Genomic DNA, 17,414 nt, shown 5'->3' with positions numbered 1-17,414 from the left:
TGGGGAGGGATACACAGTTCCCATGACAACCTGACAGGATGGAGCCCTTGAAGCTTTGTCATGTGATGTTTCAGATCTCAAAGAGGGGACTTTGTGATTATTTATTGCATCTATAAGATCTATATGACAACATGTTGGCTTAAAAAAATGTCTCTGTTAGTAATTATGCACAAAATATATACAAATTTAAATGCCCTGAAAGTCGTACTATTTTTCCGCTGACATCTACTGTATAACAGTAGAGGATTTCGATAGTGCTACCTAAAGACATATCCCTAAGAGATTTCTCACGATATTTTGACCTAAAAATGGCCTTCCATAGCTTGAATGCATGACACACTAGCCTACTAAAGTAACCATATGGTATGTGGGGGTTCACATGATGACTTTTTGATTATGATTACATACATTTCCAGACATTCCCATGTGGTTTGTAAGTTAAAACGATCTCTCGAAATCTCTGGTCGTTTGCTGTCCAGGCACAGGCAAGACAGTGAACGTGCAACAACAAGCGTCTACTTGATGTGGGTCTCTGGGCCTGGGAGCAAACCGCTGAGCTGCTCTGTGTGAAAATGCAGATGCACGGTGAGGGTTGTTTATTTAGGTGCCAGTGTGGCTGGAGAAATTACCGGGAAGTTTAACCTCATCTGAGAAAATATGCAGGTCAGATTTCTCGTGTCCCATGCAATCAAAACATATACATGTATTGAATTTTTCTAACTTAACTATGAAAAGTATGTTTAAGGGAAGTGGCAAATACAATTTAGTTTGAATGTCTGTTGGTGTCCTCATTTGTAATTTTGTATTCTGTATATGTGTGTTAAACTCAAAGCATATGAAATAGTAATTACTTATTAACTACTTACCCACACATATAAAGAGTTTGCAGTTATGTAGGAACTTTGACATTTCCCAGCTGTGACATCCATGAATGTCAAAGTTCAGAACATTCTATAATTTGTACTTTTGCACATCTTAAACTATCAAACGTTTGGTGCAGATTGCCATGACATGAATCATTCCTGAGCACAGTGTTGTTTTCTGGTGGGAAGGCCACAGAAAACGGTGGCGTCTCGACCTTTTTGATCATGGCCTTTCTTCCCCTTTGGACTTCACGCTCTCCTCTTCCACATCTTCAATTTTCTCCCCGTCGTCTAAATTTCCTTCCCTAAATGTGGGGACATGTGGGGTTAGAAAATGGCTATATTGTAATTACATCGAACTTTGACTTGGCTAGAGTACTTTTCTTTTCTTCGCTAAAGACTGCAGGCCAAGCTCAGAAAATTATGTTATACAATATGACCAAACCACATGAAGTCCTTGGCTCCCCGGCAGCAGTGCTATTCATAATTTTACCGGACACACTGGGATTACATACTGGACGAACAAAGCCTGCCAAAAATGCTCTCTCCCCCGTACCTGCGATGAATGTCATTTTCACGTCTTTGGTCATTTTCGTTGGCGTCGTCCTCAGATCTGGATGAGTATGATGTTTCTTCTGTCGCGGCACCTTTTTCTTCGACAAACTGCTCCATGAACCCAGCTTTCCTCAGCTTGTCCCTGTACGTCTGCTCCGCGAGAGCCTTTGCGTTTCTCTGCCAGTCAAAAACTCCAAGTTAAACCATTGTAAACGCATGTAATCTACAGTATGATTTAATGTAGAAGCGTTGTGTCGCTCACCTGCTTCACCTGCTCGAAGAGATAAGGGCGTTCACTAACTCGGGCCTTCATGTGCTGTAACTCTGTCATGTACTCTCTCATCCTCTGCTGGTCCGCCATCCTTCATGTAAAAGAAAAGATTATAGTCTGAGCTGCTGTGGCCGGCGTGTGTGGTCCTTTTGATGTGACCTGCAAAGTTTGCAACACTGGAAGAACGAATGGCCTCACTTGACCAGTACTTACGTGTGTAGCTTTAGTTTGTCATCATGCACTTCTTTCAAGCTGCTGTGTGGGTCCAGCAGCTTTGCATGGAGGGCGACTGTTTTCTTCATGGCCTGGGACCTCGTTTGATATTTCCTCAACCACTCTTCATGCTCCTGATTCTTACTGTCCCTCAACTCCAAGGAGTTTCTGTGAAGGTATAAACATCATTCTAAAGTTTATTAGATCCCAATATGTAGGGTGTAAAGGTTTTTTAAAAAGGAAAAAATTCTCAACATGCAGTTCACCTGATGGCCATGCTGCGCTGCCTCACAGCATCTGTAATGTATGTGGGCAGTGTGTCTGTGGACAGTGACGTTAAGGCCCCAAGGGACTTACTTCTACTGAGATGACCTAGTTTTGGTTCCTGTCAATGAGAGTGAAAAGACATCTTTGTTGGCTGAAAACAAAATGTACTGTTTGACTAATTATTACATAAAGTAATTGAACTTAGATAACGTTTAAATAATAATAAGATAAAAACCAATAGGATGTCATTTGCTTGCTGCTTTCTTTTACATTATACAACATAAAATGACTCCGGGCAGCAGACTAGTTACTATATTTTTTTGAAAAGCTGAATGAAAAAGCTGAAAATTAAACATTACCTGTTGATAAATTGATGAATATAAGAGAGATTTAAAAATAAAGATCAGCACTGTAGAAATGGAGCTTGAGTTAAACTTCATATATTACGAGGTGGAGAAAGTTGGAAACACATAGTTCAAAGGAGGGGAATACTCCCTCTGTGAACATGGCCTACCGTACATATTTTAAATCGCTTTACACTTCCACATCTGAGGGAAGTGGCCTGAACGACCCCTAAAATTACACACACAGCACAGAAGAACACAAACGATACGATAAATCTTTCATCATCAAACACTTTGCTCCCAAGGACAAGGACAAGAACGTAAAATATGACCTGGTCAAATTCCACTGCTACATTGGACCACAGGAATATGTAACAGACCACCAACCAGTCCACAACATCTGTTCGTCTTAGGTTATTTTTTGTTAATTTAGGAAATGAGCTTGTCGTGAAGAACATTGGGGACTTTAAGGACGTGGAGTGGCTTCCCATCCTTATAAAAAAAGAGAAGGGTACGGACTTGATAAAGTAGTGGGTGGATGTGTCTTGAAACATCCATCAAGAAGAGTCAATGTGAGAATCTTTAAAAAAAAGGGGTGTCGAACCATAACATGAAACCAGCTGGACCTGGTGCATTGACTGTCTTATGTAACTCCTGCAGAGAAACCAGCACCCCAGGAGAGGAGTTAGCCTTTATCCTGATTTAATATGTTACCAACAAATCTGAAAACTTGACTTAATGAAGACACTTTAATTAAACTTGAATTAACTTAATGAAATGAACACCGTCTAATCTAAGAAGTAATTAAACTGCACTGAAACGAACGGATGAATCACAACAACTGAGCAAACGGCCAATAAAGCAATTTTAACAAACAACTCAACATGTCAGAGGGGAAAGAAACTTTTTACCTGATCTTTTTTTGGGCTCATCTTTCTTTGTCTTTCAGGCAGAGCTGATGTTCTGAGTTTGAAGGGCTGACACTTTGTCACATCTCTACTCTGAGATTTCCTCAGCACCTCTGTCTGCAAGGCCTTGTGCAACCTGCGGAAATCTGGGATCTGCTGGATGATTTTTGGCTGGAAGCTGGGCTTCTCATCCAGGAAGCCCAGCTTTTCTTTCCTGGTCCGCTTGGCGGTGCTGAGCTTTGGCATGCAGGGTGCAGAGGAATTCACCAGCATGGTTGTCTGAGCGTGGACTGTCCGGCCGAACTCCTCCCCGGCTGCACAGAGTTACAGTCAGATAAGGTAAAAGCTTCAGTCATGTTATTATGTAGAGTCTACAATGGGCAGTCAATACGATTATTAGGTTTGTAACTGTTTAAACATTGTAGTCCGGATATTTATTCAAGACTTGAAAAACAGACCGATGCTCCAGTTTTTGAACAGAGATCTACTCTTTTCTCAAAGGGCTACAACTCACATTATTACCTCCGACAGGGAGCTTGTGTTTTAATCTGTGTCTGTTGATTTTATGGTTTATTTGCTTGTTGGTATTTGTTAGCAGGTTTACGCAACAAGCAAAAAACTTCTAAATTATGAATGATGCCTGGGAGTAAGAAGAGCCCATTCATTTTGTTGAGGATGAGGATTAGGGACAAATCAAGAATACAATTTCAGTTTTTTCACTTTCTGTTTCATGACAAATAAATCATTACCGTTTTGAGACCACTTTTTTTTTTTTTTTTTATGTATTTCTCCTATTAAAATAGACAATCATGTGCAGGATTGTTCGGCCTTAGCGGAGGTATGGACTCTACTGAGAGCCATTCTAATTCTACATTATGGATAAAACTGAAAACTTTTCTAGTGATAAATACTAATTACTGTAAAAATGGAGTAACCTGAGAAGGACACATCAGTCTTTGGTTGAACTTCAGACAACTCACTGTTTTCTGTTATTTATAAAGCCAGGCAAGTTTACAGACAGTGGCCTGTATTGGTTTGAGCTGGCACTATAGTACCTTAGGCTCCTCCAGCCCTTTGTATTGTATGAATATCTACCGTCATATGGAGTCCTCGTGCTTTGTCATTGCAGATACAGGATCGTGGATACAGACACATCATGGGTAATTGATTGTGACAGCATCTGATCATGGATTATTCTTAGAACTAGATTGTTTATATATACAATGTGCCAATGTGATGTTGCACCGTGTACACCTTGAATTTAAAGGGAAATGCAGTCATACATCATCCTACCTTTCAGTTTAGAATGTAGCGGGTCCTTTTCCACTTTGCGAGGAGGTTTCCTGACAGCAGCTGCCTTGTTTTCCTGCTCCGGTGAGATCTGGTTCAACAAAGCTATCAGTTTCTCCCTTTTCTCTTTCTCTCTCTCCTGGAAAGTGAAAGGTTTCTGAATGGAGAGCAAGAAGTTCTTCCTCTGCTCGAGACCCTGCTTCCTCTCTTTCTTTTGCAGCTCCATCATCTCCTGGTAGAGAGGCTGCATGACATGGCTGGGGACTGGGTGGGCGCAAAACTTCTTCTGGCATTCAGCCTCGGCCTCCTCCTCTTTCCTCATCTGTGTTGTTTTAGATAAAGTGGACCGTTCACACTGTTGGGTCTTGGAAGCTGTGACTGAACAGTGTACCCAGGCTGAAGAAGTTGAGTTAGGCGTCTCTGTCCATCTAACATGGGGTGAGGTGTCTTTGACTAAGGCCATGGAATATGTAGAGATGGATCTCCTCATTCCAACAGGTCTAGAAAGCAGTAAAAGATCGTTAGGAATACATATATATATATATTATAATTAAAGTAAAACATAAAAGACAGTCAATCAAACCTACTTGGTCTGAGCGTTCAATTCTTTTTTATCATAGGTCTCTTGGTGAACATCTGTCGACAGGAGAGCGTTCTGATGAATCCTCCTCTCCAGCAACTCTAAATGTCTGTTCTCTGTCTCCTGCAGCTGCTGTCTGAGGGCCTCAGTCAGGGACTTCCGCTGCTTCTGGACAATCAAATCCGACATCAGTCCATCCAGTACCAAGGCCTCCAGCTTAGACATGTTTGTCTGACAAAAAACACCAGTGAAATTGTGTTTATTCCTGTAAATTGAAGAAGAGAAACCTCAATCATCAACAACTTTAACTGTAAATTTTTCATTCATCAAGCAGGAGTGCCACATTGCTTGTGTTTCCATCTTCTGAAATTATGCTACTATGATATTTCATTGTCATTTTTCAACATTTCCCAAAATACAATTACATAGATTATACACTGTAAACTCACAAAGCTTATATTACCTGAAACCCCATAAAAATAAACAAATGACACCAACCACACACATACAAATGGAAAGTTACATTATACATGTACTTTACTAGATATGTTTGAGGTACTTTGGTATTTAATCTCAGCATTTAAAGTTTGTGTCATTCAATATTTCTATTCCAACTTAATTAGACATTAAATATTACACATTGATGGTGATGATGATCTGTATTAGTCTAATAATGTCATATACAGTTATCATTTAGGCAATTTCATTACACACCCATTAAGGACTATTTTCAGTTGAGTAAAATAACTTAAATGTGTTACAATGCAGTTATTATGTACTTAACTTTACTTGAGTTTTCTACTTTGATTCTAAGCTTTTACTCCACTACAATTCAAGTCACTAGTGACAGATTCAGGTCCACATTCATCTACTGCGAAATGAATGTGATATACACACTAATGCATCAGTAATTTTAATCCAATAATAGAACACAAATTATTCAGAAATGAGCCCTAAAGCAAAATCAATACTTTTACTCCCAGTGTTTTAATTCTACACTGTGATATTACTCGTACTTTTACTTTAGTAGAGTCTCTATATATGTCCCACTGGTGATTAAACAATCGATCTAATTTGGTGATGTGGTGATAAATCAACAATGAAAACACTTATTTAAACATATTTACACATCAGAATGAAACAGTTGGATAAAGTTTCTCTCTTCAAACTCCACATCCAGCCGGTGTCGACGGGGTCACTATGGCAACCGGACCTCCGCGCCCACAACAGCGGGTGATGTCGTTTTAATAACAGGCATTTAACGCGAGCTAACGTGAGCGCTTCTCGTATACTTATACACGAGCTCCATTTCTGTTTTCTGCCACTTTAAAAACAATCTAGAAACCGATGGAAACAACAAGTTGAAAGCGATGAAGGAGCCGCCGACCTGGTGAGAGAGGAGTTCTTCTGAGGTCACGTTTCTTTCTTCAGCCGCTTCTGAAGTTCGCACGCTGAAGTAAATAGGTCTGCTGCTGACGTAAAGTCGACACAGTCTCAATTTAACAAACCTGGGTATCACTGAAAGTCTGTGGAGCTGGGCCGTCGGTGGCGGCAGCATCAGCACCGTCTGTGGACACGAGCGGAAGAGCGCCGGCCGCGTCAAAGCGTGCCCGGCGATTGGCCATAAACCCGGAAGCGCTCTACCCCTCTGGAGCGAATGTCAACACAACATGGCTGGAGCTCACAGCTGCTGGTGTTAGGACACATCCAAGGGGAAACGTCTGTGTGGCTCTCACGCTCTGCAGCTGGACTTTATCCACAACTGTTTATTACTCGGATTGTCTCATATGAAGACAGCGTGAAGATCGGATGATGCACAAGCTCACAAAGGCGGCGCTGGCCTTTCACGGACTCGGTCGGTGCTTTGTCGCCGAGAAACACGTATCTGCTATAAACATCTGCAGAAGAGGATTAGTGTGTGCACAACACGGGGACGATCCTGGCGAGAATGAGGTGTATGATGTTATCATATCCGGGGGAGGGATGGTTGGATCTGCAATGGCATGTTCCCTGGGTGAGTGGTGTCGGTGGCCACATGTCAGTGTGTGACAGCTATTACTGACCTGTCCGCATCAGAAATAGCTGTCACTCAAATGGAAACATGTCACTCTGAAGTGTATTTTAATTATACTCTCAATTATGTGGTAAAACGCCTACATTAAACATTAATAGCCATACCATAATAATCAAGGCTTCTCTGGTAACACTACTGAGAGTCATTGTTACATATGTGCTGTGTTTTCTCTTAGGGCGTATGATATGATAAGATAATAAGATAGTTCTTTAATAGTCCCGCTTCGGGGAAATGTACAGTGTTACAGCAGCAAAAGGGGAAAAAGTGAAATAAACACCCAGTAAAGGTTACAAATAGGTAAAACATGCAATATAAACAAATGGGACAATAAAAGATAGAAATATGTACAATGTAAACTAAATATAAACAGTAAAACGATATTGTACATATATGGAATTGTATAGATAGAAAATGATTATGCACAGTTAAGTCAGTTGAACATAAAGTGGTTGTAGAGTCCGACAGCAGCAGGAGGGATCGAACCTGCGATACCTCTCCTGTCCTACCTCTCCTGATACAATATTCCACTATCGACAGGTATGGATCCCAACCTGGAGGGCAAGAAGATTCTGCTGCTTGAAGCAGGCAACAAGAAAGTGATGGACAAGGTCCCAGACAGCTATAGTACCAGAGTCAGCTCCATCAGTCCTGGTTCTACCGCCCTCCTCAGCGGTACCGCTACACACTCTTACATCATCGTTGTCAAGATTTGTTGTGTTCGTGTCGGTTGCAAAGACAGAAAATGAATCAAAAGGTTATTTCTGTGGTGAATAGCTTCCTCCCTTTGAAAAGGCTAAGTGTTGCTACACTAGTAAATGGTTCCCACAAGGTAAGCTGGGGATCAGACAGTGTCCAGTGACCCAGGCTAAATGGGGATCATATCTGAACTCAGCTGTTCTTCTTGTGATAGGTCATGTGCAATTTCCCCTTGCACTATTTTTACTAGTAGAGGAATTACAGAAACAAATCGATAGACTTATGAAGCCAGGAGAAGGGAGAGTCGAGAATTACAGGTTGTGAAACATTAGCCGACTTGTGAGTGAACAACTTTTTTGTCCTAAACTAAAATCTCTCTATTTAACATAGTTGAGAATGAATCTCAGTCCAGACTTAAGTGTTTTGTTATAGCACGGAATAATTTAAGACATTTACATGTTTACATCCATATTTACCCTGACTGATGTCCTACATCACATGGTCATCTGAACAGCTCAGTGACATGAACACAGGCAACAATTATTACAACATCTCCTCAGTAGGTCACACAATCCAGTGCATGATGATGAGATTTTTAACTAGAATGGCTCTATGATAGAGCGCATACCTTCACCAAGGCCCAACAGTCCATTACGATTTGCAATCTATTCAAGATACACACAAACCGTTGAGTTCCTACTGACTTCATACTATTCTAGCCACTCATTGGAGGTAGTTACTGGTTTGTTGCCCTATTTATTACTTTACAACTGAAGAAATCCTAGCCTCCCATTTATATCTGCTAGATTCAGAATTTTATTTAGATCCGCACCACATTGCACACAGTCAAAGATATCAGTCCCATCAATATGCCAGACTTTATTTCGACAAGATCCATGAGTTATTGGCTTGGAAATCTATGAAGTAGATAAAATTACAGAAATCTAACAATGTCAAAAAAAGTGATCCAAGAAAATCACTTTGTCTCATCCTTCCTCCGTTTTTGTGGAAAAAAACAAACAAACACAAAGAAACATAACCTCCTTGGCAGAGGTAAATATAAAAATCTTGAAAGTGACAGAACATATAAAATAAATTTGCACTTAGACTTTTTACCATATTATCTGCTCAGAGACTTACACTGATTTGACATTGAAAAGTCATTTGAGTATTACACAGTAACACAGTCATGCAGAGTGGCAGAGTTTACGTGAAACACTCTGCATTGGCTCTTATGTCATTGCGTATAAAGATATACAGTAAACTTCTCCCATGTTTATGGAACCCCACTAACCTCCTTCATAAAATAAAACTTGGCATTCATACTTACTTTACATGGAGCTTTAAATTGGTTTTGTATTGCTTTTAAAATGATTTACAGCTCCACTACCACATTATACAATGCAGGCTAAGGTTCTAGCACAATGAACAAAAACAAACAGACAGTGAGAGATTGATGAATGACTTTTAACTGTAAATTCATCACTTCATAGTCAAATCAATGGTTAAGTTTAACACACATTAGTGTCGTCTTTAAATACCTATTATAATTATAATGTTTATTTAATGGGTGGACCAGTGCAGCTCCGACTCGACCTTGATTGACCCACAGTATATCCCACAGTATATCCTTTTTCTTTCTGCCAAGGAGGTTATGTTTTCAACCCCTGTCTGTTTGTCGGTCTGGTGGTTTGTTTGTTCTTGGTCTAACCCTAACCCTTGGTGGAAGGATGGGACATGGGCCAAGATAGAACCCATCCAATTTGGATGCGGTTCTGGACAAAAGCAAGGGTCCAGGATTTTTTTAACACGTTGTTTAACATTGCAGAACATTTTTACAGATTTTCCCAAGAAAAAATTCATAGATCTTGATGAAAAGAACTCATAATCATAGAATGGGAACTGATATCTATACATTTTGGTGCAGCCTGATTGAACTTAAAGCTAAGGTTGGGCCTTGGTTGAGGTATGTGTTCCACTGAGTGCCATTCTAGTTTTCATTTGTTTTGAAAAGTCTGTTTTTCTACTTAGATTAGTTTTATTTGTAAGACACTGGCCTGACACACCATTTGTAAAGTGATTGTTTTTAAATGTGTGTACACACAGGTATTGGAGCATGGGAACACATTTCACAGATGAGATGCAAGCCGTATAAAAGAATGCAGGTAGGTTGACCTTCAGGATTCTCCAGTTGTTTTTTTCTTATCTGTACAGTCCAGCACAGTAATTACCGTTTTACTGCCATGTCAAAAGTTCAGACAAGTGTCATTTCAAGCAAAACAAAAATAACTACAACCCACTGTGACACTGAACATCTCCCAGAAACCTTCTGTTACACAACTTCTCAGCATACGTCCTCCAAACTTTCTGATTTACAGGCCCACAGTATGTATTTCTGTCATCCATCAATCTTAGTACCATGCAATTTGTGGAGAGTAAAATCTGTTACACTCAGCCTCTACCCAGTCATTCATCTTAATTATCAAGCAACACAATACTGTATCACATTATAATGTATATGGTATATAATTGTTCACATAAAAATGGCAAACAGTGGTTGTGTGTAACGTGCATTTTGTTCATCCCTTTGTATGCTTCACGTCTTTTTTTGGTATCTCTGTAGGCTCGGTGGCGCGCTGGGTGCCAAAGGACACAAAGTGTGTTTAAAAAAAAAAAAAATGCATGGCCTCGTTCAGAGCACTGAAAGCCTCCATGAGTGTGCAAAACTTTATTTATTAAAGCCATCTTTTCTATGAAGAATAAATCGTTTTCCACTTTCCTCAAATTGGTACTCGCTTCCCAACGTCTTCTAATTACGAAGATTCATGTGAACAACGGGAAGAAGATGAAAGATTAGGAGAGCGGTTGTTTTCTGCGAAGTGAACCGGCTTTACGGCTGTGGGTGCAGGCTCAGGCCCTCTTGTAAGATGTGGTTGGTGTGTACCAAACACCCGACCGCAGGGTTTCTCTCTGCGCCTAAGATGTCATCATGCAGTGCCTTACAGTGATTATGGTAGTGTACCTCTCCCATTATACCTTTCCCTCTGCCACCACCATTTTGGCTTGTTTGCCCTTGAATCTCAGTCGAATACATCTCAGCCAGAGAGCCAAAGTTAGTACTGCAGGTCCACTGTAAATAACATTCTTTCCATGTTATAAAATACTCTTCCACCTTAAATGTCCTGTAAGCATTGAGGGCTCGGATTAAAAACAGAGGGAAAATTCCTTTTTTTTGCCTTCAAGGCTACAATGCCTTTTTTACCTACATTTTTCTCCATAAACTCGCAAGGACGAGTATTGTTAAAATCTCGCACAGAAAGCAGCAACTCGTTCTGCCCCAGAGCTGCAACATCTCACCCTGCACTAAACAAAACCAAGGCAATTTCTGGGCTGGTCTCAGTAGATGTTTCTTCCCAACCACTTATCACAAGTTGCAAACCCCAGTGCCATTAGTGGTTTGCTGGAGGGTATATCCCCCTACTTTATGGCGAGTTGGAAAAAAGTAGTGCAGCAGCATATTACTGCAGAATGATGGGTTCTGTCACCATAGTTACAACCTTGCAGAGGATTAACCTTGTACAAACGCTTTTCCAACCCCCCCCATGTTTAACTTTCACTGCTTTCAGGTTTGGAATTAGAGCAGCCCGAAACCATATCTCATTCTGGTTGTGGATAAATATTGACCTACTCTGTAATGTTCACAAACATGTCATTTGTTACTTGTGTTCCCAAGATAATGTTTGCGAAAATCCACATCACACAATTGCATTAGGTCCACCAGCTTAAAGTGCGGCGTTAAGCTGAAATCATCGGTCCCAACTAGAGGGGTGCCGGTGACCCTGATGCCTCTGGGGTTGATGGGTGCAGGCCATGCCAACCTCTCACAGAAGCTAGCAACTTTGATGTGTTCAGCTCAACTTAGCAGCACTTCTCTGCCCGGGCTATATATAAGGAAAGTAGATGCATTTAAGGATAGACTTGAAGACCACAGGCTTAATGGGGTCTCTCATTTAGGTTTGGGATGCCTGCTCGGATGCCCTGATCACGTTCGATAAGGAGAACCTGCAGGACGAGATGGCGTACATCGTGGAGAACGACATCGTTGTGGCCGCGCTCACGAAACAGCTGGACAGTCTGTCCGGTAAGCACTGATGTTTAAAACATGGAGCCCCACACAGTAGCAGCGCTCTGCATGGCCTCTTGATTCCTGTTCCATCTGCCTAATGTCCTAATAGAGGCTGACTCTGGCAGCTAATGTCACTGCATTTATTCCATCCTGTTCCGCAGGTTTTGTTTATTTGTACTCGGTCCCGGGGACTACTTTTAAAGTCTTGGAGCCATCCGTGTTTTTCCTGCAGTTTAACTCAAAACCTCACATTTTGGGCGCTGCAGAGCCCCGGCACCCTGTGTGGACACGTGAAGTGGTCCAGTGACCTATTTTAAAGCTGCCATGTGCTCAAGAGCTTCGCCGCCTCTGTAGACACCTAAAGCTCCGGCAGTGTATGGTGCTGCATCGCTGCCGACATTACACCAACTTTTGTGAGGTTTCTCAAATAAAACTTTAGCTACGCAATGTGCGAGGACGTTAAAGTGGCATATTTATAAACAGCTTTTAACATTTGACACCAAGTAACGGATGTGTGGTCATGGCACGTTTCTCCCTCATGTGCCTCCCATTTGCCCCGCTTCTCTTCTCTCATTTCTCAAGATGCCTTACATGAAAAGGCTACTGAATTATGCTCCCCACCAGCTGTAATTTAATGTAAACCCAAGTTCTCCAATCAATGAAAATCCATATTTGACGTTAGTGTTAGGGCAGCAGTAGCCGTCTCTGCGGACGGGTCCCGCTCCAAATTGGCATGAGCCAACGTAGCTCAGGATCCTTTCATGTTTCAACATGACAGCTGCTGATATTTCAGGAATATGGGGCGTTTCAGTGCACAATCCAACAAGCTGGCAGCGTGTGCAAAGCGTGGCGTGGTGTGCTTGTAGATAAACACTATTAGTCAGTGCAATGTGGCAGCCCAAGGCCATTAAGAAGATTGTCAGATGTGAAATTCAGTAGCTACCATGAGCCAGCGAGGCAAACCAGTGGTGTTTTATGAGGTGCTTTATAGATCTTCCGCTGCTGTTGCTGCAAGCAAGGGGACCAAATCTAGTCCCTTTGTTGTGTTGGGAGAGTCAGCAACTACCATTTTATTTTAAGGAACACATTTCATTTTCTGATCTCTTTGTATTGACCAGATTTATGTCCCCGTTGTTTGACAGATAATGTGCAAGTGAAGTACAGGTCCAAGGTGGTGAAGTACAAGTGGCCCATGCCACAGCAGGCGGCAGAGTCCATCCCATGGGTCCAGGTGAAGTTGGCCAATGGAGAGACTCTTCAGGCCAAGCTGCTGGTCAGTGTGAATCCATCACATAAATTTGACCGTTTCTTCTTTCCTTCCTTTCTTTTCTTTTGACTCTTTTCCTTTTACTCATCTGTTTTTCAGATCGGTGCCGATGGGCCAAACTCAATGGTGAGGAAGGAATTAGGGATTCCTACAGTCAAGTGGAACTATGACCAGTCTGCTGTTGTTGCTGTGCTGCACCTATCAGAAGTGAGTATTTAATTTATTACCTCTGCCAAGGAGGTTATGTTTCCATCGGTGTGTGTTTGGTCATTTGTTAGCTAGCAGGATTACCTAAGGAAGAATTCATTAAGTTTTGGAGGGGATCAGGATAACAAGTGCCAAGTGCCCCTTTAGATTGTATTAACGTTTATTTATTTATAAAGACAGATGCAAAACACAGAGATTAGAGCACAGCAATATTCCAATGCAGTGTGGCATTTGTAGCAATTGCTAATTTCCAATGCCTGTTCCCAGAAAGAAAGAAGGAATAACAAACATTAAACATGAGAATGATTATAATGATTATACATATAGACTATACCTTTATTATGACCTTATGCAGCTGTACAATGAGCCACTTATGAGTTCACATATGTATAATTACTCATCGTGAAACAAACACATATCCATACACATCCATGCACAGGCACATGGTGTGTACATAAATACATGTACACCTTCCTCTGCCCCAGTCCCTACACATGACCGCCAGATTGATTTGTTTTGCAGAGTTCCCATTCAACACAGTGTGTTTCTCAATACTTTGTATAATGTTTATAATTTGTGGAAGTATTTATCCATTTTATTATGATAATTATTGTAATGTCACGTCTGTCAGCATGCGGACAACAATACACCCATGCTGCAGCAACCTTTATATTATCTTGTTTTTATGTGCGACATAAGTCAAATTTAGCTACGCGACACAATGCCACACAATGTGACTGTAATATTTCATGTTCGTGTTTGACAGCCTACAGAGAACAATGTCGCCTGGCAGAGGTTCCTCCCGACAGGACCCATTGCAATGTTACCGGTAATGTATAATCCACATCAGTAGATACTTGTAGCGGGATGTCTGTCTGTCTCAAAAGCATTTAATGGAGCTCCCGTGTCTGTGCTGTGTGCAGCTGTCGGACACAGAGAGCTCCCTGGTGTGGTCGACCAGCCATCGCCTCGCCGAGGAGCTGCTAGCGCTGGATGAGGAGAGCTTCGTCGACGAAATAAACTCGGCCTTTGTAAGTCTCGCTCTGATCATCAAACGGCTGATGTTGTAGGTACACTCAGATTCCACATGAGTCAAACGGCTCATGCAATATTTCTGTGTCTGTGGGCACTGTGTTGCAGGGGTTGAAAGTCACGTGTGGACCTGTTTTTCAGTGACTCACACAAACAACGTTGTCATTGTTTTTGTCCAGAGTTTACACAATTCTAATATTTCACTGCGGGAGTGACCTACCATCCATTTTTTTATGTTTGGAGAAACTCCTTTTTCCCAAGCTGGCTATTTTTACTGGGCCTGCTGATGGACGGGGTCACCACGGTTGAGTCACGTTTGGTTTCAGTCTGGTCTGCTAATTAAACCTGTGGTCACCCAGTGTCGACCATTACTGCATGGAATGTTTTTCAAACAGAGCTAATTCAACTGCATAGCCTGGCCGGCATCTTCTTTTAATTAGCCCAGCTCCCGAGGCCCTGCCAAACCAGTTAGTTAGGGAGGGGAACAAAAAGCACTTTCGCTGCAGTCGCGCTTTGCTCCTATGTCAGCTAATTTCTTTGTCCACTTAAAGGGATAACGTCTGTTTTCTCTCTCTCTCTCTCCTGACCACTTCTTATTCTCTGTGAAAACGTCTCGTCTTGCCTGCCTGTGTGTGCACGGACAGTGGAGTAATGAGAACCAGTCGGAGCTGATCGAGACAGCGGGCTCTCTGTTCCGAGGGGCCCTGTCCGCCATCATGCCGTCTGCAGGTTCACCTCGACAGCTCCCTCCGAGTGTGGCAGGGATCGGCCCCAAGAGCCGTGTCATGTTCCCCCTGGGCATGGGCCACGCATCAGAGTACATAAGGCACCGAGTGGCTCTGATTGGGTAAGAAAGTGCAGAAAGTAATGGACTTCTCATTAAAAGATTTTGCGAGATGAGAGATTGTTTTTTTTTTAAGTGCAAAACACCTTCACATATCTTCACGCTTTATTTGATCTCTGGCTTCACATGTAAGGGAATGACTCTAGATTTTTATAACATTGCATGACACACTCTGAAGTTGTTTGGATAGTGGAGGATATGTTTGTCTTTGCAGGGATGCAGCCCATCGTGTCCATCCCCTGGCGGGTCAGGGAGCCAACCTGGGCTTTGGGGATGTGGCTTGCCTCACGCGGCTCTTGAGCCAGGCGGCCTTTAACGGGAAGGACCTGGGTCAGTGAGAACTCTAAACAGACACAAGCCCTGCAACTATAGCGCAGTGGTTTTCCCCTAAGTTCTTTTCCATTGCCCAGCCGAAGTACATGCTGTTGACGTGAATTATAAAAAGCCTCTGCTTTTCCGGCAACATTTATTTGATGTATTTTTGCTCACTCTGCCAGGAACTGTGTATAAGTTTTCATTTTCATAAAAATGAAAATCCCGTTATGAGATTGTGTTTGTTTTTCCTTCTATTAAATGTTCTGGAGTGAAAATAGCACCAGGACTTAATGTAGAAACCATGCGACAAGTTTTTAATCCAAAGTCTTTTTTGTTTTTTTGCACAGGAGCGATCCAGCACTTGTTAGAGTATGAAACCGAGCGGCAGCGACACAACCTGCCCATGATGGCCGCGATCAACCTCATGAAGCACCTCTACTCCACTAACTCTGCCCCTGCGGTCCTCCTACGCACCTTCGGTCTGCAGGCCACCAACATGCTTCCATCTCTAAAGGCAAGCTCCCCTTCTTTTAGCCTCTACCGCCGAACATGTCCTCCGATACATCCCAGTGAACCTGACCGTCACCCAGATAATATCCACCACCCGTCAGACCTAAGCTCCGCCTCCACTCGGACCCCGCCCTTCACCCTCTTTTCTGATTACACGGAGCTTTACTTTAGCGGTGTCTATAATTTCCAGGGTTTTTGAACCTACTACTATGGCATCTAAGTTTAGCCCCAAATTTAGTGTTACCAAAAGTGTGTGGGTGGGGTGCAGGGCTGGCCCTGGGGCAGCGGACAGCGGTGTTGGCTTGTGTTTTCACACCCCTTTTATTACCGACCGCTCATGTGAAATGGCTTTATTCCCTACTAAGTGATTCAGACCAACACAACTGTAACTGGCTGTAAAGTCACTTCACCATGGAGGCGCAAAGTGAAACGTGACATCTTTTCCATATTAAACGATGGTGACCTCACTGCCTTACAGGTCTTGTGTCGAGGAGGTTTAGTGAGACTTAAAGGTTACAGAGTTTTTGACTTGGTGTCTCTTTTGCCTCTGCAGGAGCAGATCATGGCCTTTGCAAGCAAGTGATGCATTCACTACACAGAGGACGTTCATGGATCCCTGAAGAGTGTGAGCTGTAAAAATTGTGTTTGTAAAATAATAAAAGACATATTTCATGATATATTATATATTTTTGGTTTTTTTGCATAATTTGATGCATATAAATCTAGTTCACAACAGATATAGTGCTATACTTTGCAGTTGTCCAGACTTTATTGTTAAGTATATGGATTATATTAATATTCCTCAGTATTATGCGGATACAATTGGACCCAAGTTCTGAACTACCCAAGAAGTGTAGCACGTTATTTCTTGGGGGGAGGAAATTGGACTTCACAATCATGTATATAATATATAAATATATCATTTGTTAGGTTTAAAGAGGATAAAATAAGAGCATATCGATACACAAATCACATTTTGTATGTTTTTATTAAAACGTACATGAATATTATAAACGTATTCCACTGGACTTCGTAAAAACACCAATTTACAT

The 17,414-nt window shown here is 41.9% G+C and overlaps 2 protein-coding genes across 2 annotated transcripts; one reads left to right on the top strand and one right to left on the bottom strand.

Moving 5' to 3' along the window:
• Positions 1-283: 283 nt before the first annotated feature.
• On the bottom strand, positions 284-6,841 carry fam161b (FAM161 centrosomal protein B). The gene is made up of 9 exons (XM_053435174.1): positions 6,679-6,841; positions 5,299-5,522; positions 4,715-5,211; positions 3,425-3,735; positions 2,169-2,287; positions 1,903-2,070; positions 1,681-1,780; positions 1,420-1,595; positions 284-1,168 (listed from the first exon to the last, which is right to left on the bottom strand). Exons 2-9 carry the CDS (start codon positions 5,514-5,516, stop codon positions 1,087-1,089), a joined length of 1,671 nt encoding a protein of 556 aa, XP_053291149.1. The 5' UTR covers positions 5,517-5,522; positions 6,679-6,841; the 3' UTR covers positions 284-1,086.
• Positions 6,842-6,925: 84 nt separating this feature from the next.
• Positions 6,926-17,039, top strand: coq6 (coenzyme Q6 monooxygenase). Its single transcript, XM_053435175.1, has 12 exons — positions 6,926-7,305; positions 7,903-8,037; positions 10,168-10,226; positions 12,076-12,202; positions 13,330-13,460; positions 13,554-13,661; positions 14,428-14,490; positions 14,585-14,692; positions 15,338-15,540; positions 15,752-15,867; positions 16,200-16,366; positions 16,916-17,039. Exons 1-12 carry the CDS (start codon positions 7,101-7,103, stop codon positions 16,943-16,945), a joined length of 1,452 nt encoding a protein of 483 aa, XP_053291150.1. The 5' UTR covers positions 6,926-7,100; the 3' UTR covers positions 16,946-17,039.
• Positions 17,040-17,414: the final 375 nt, after the last annotated feature.

This window comes from Pleuronectes platessa, chromosome 11, assembly GCF_947347685.1.
Source record: "Pleuronectes platessa chromosome 11, fPlePla1.1, whole genome shotgun sequence".
In the NCBI taxonomy this organism is placed as follows: Eukaryota; Metazoa; Chordata; class Actinopteri; order Pleuronectiformes; family Pleuronectidae; genus Pleuronectes; species Pleuronectes platessa.
Note: the sequence above shows the minus strand (reverse complement) of the source record. Positions and strands in the feature narration are given on the sequence as shown.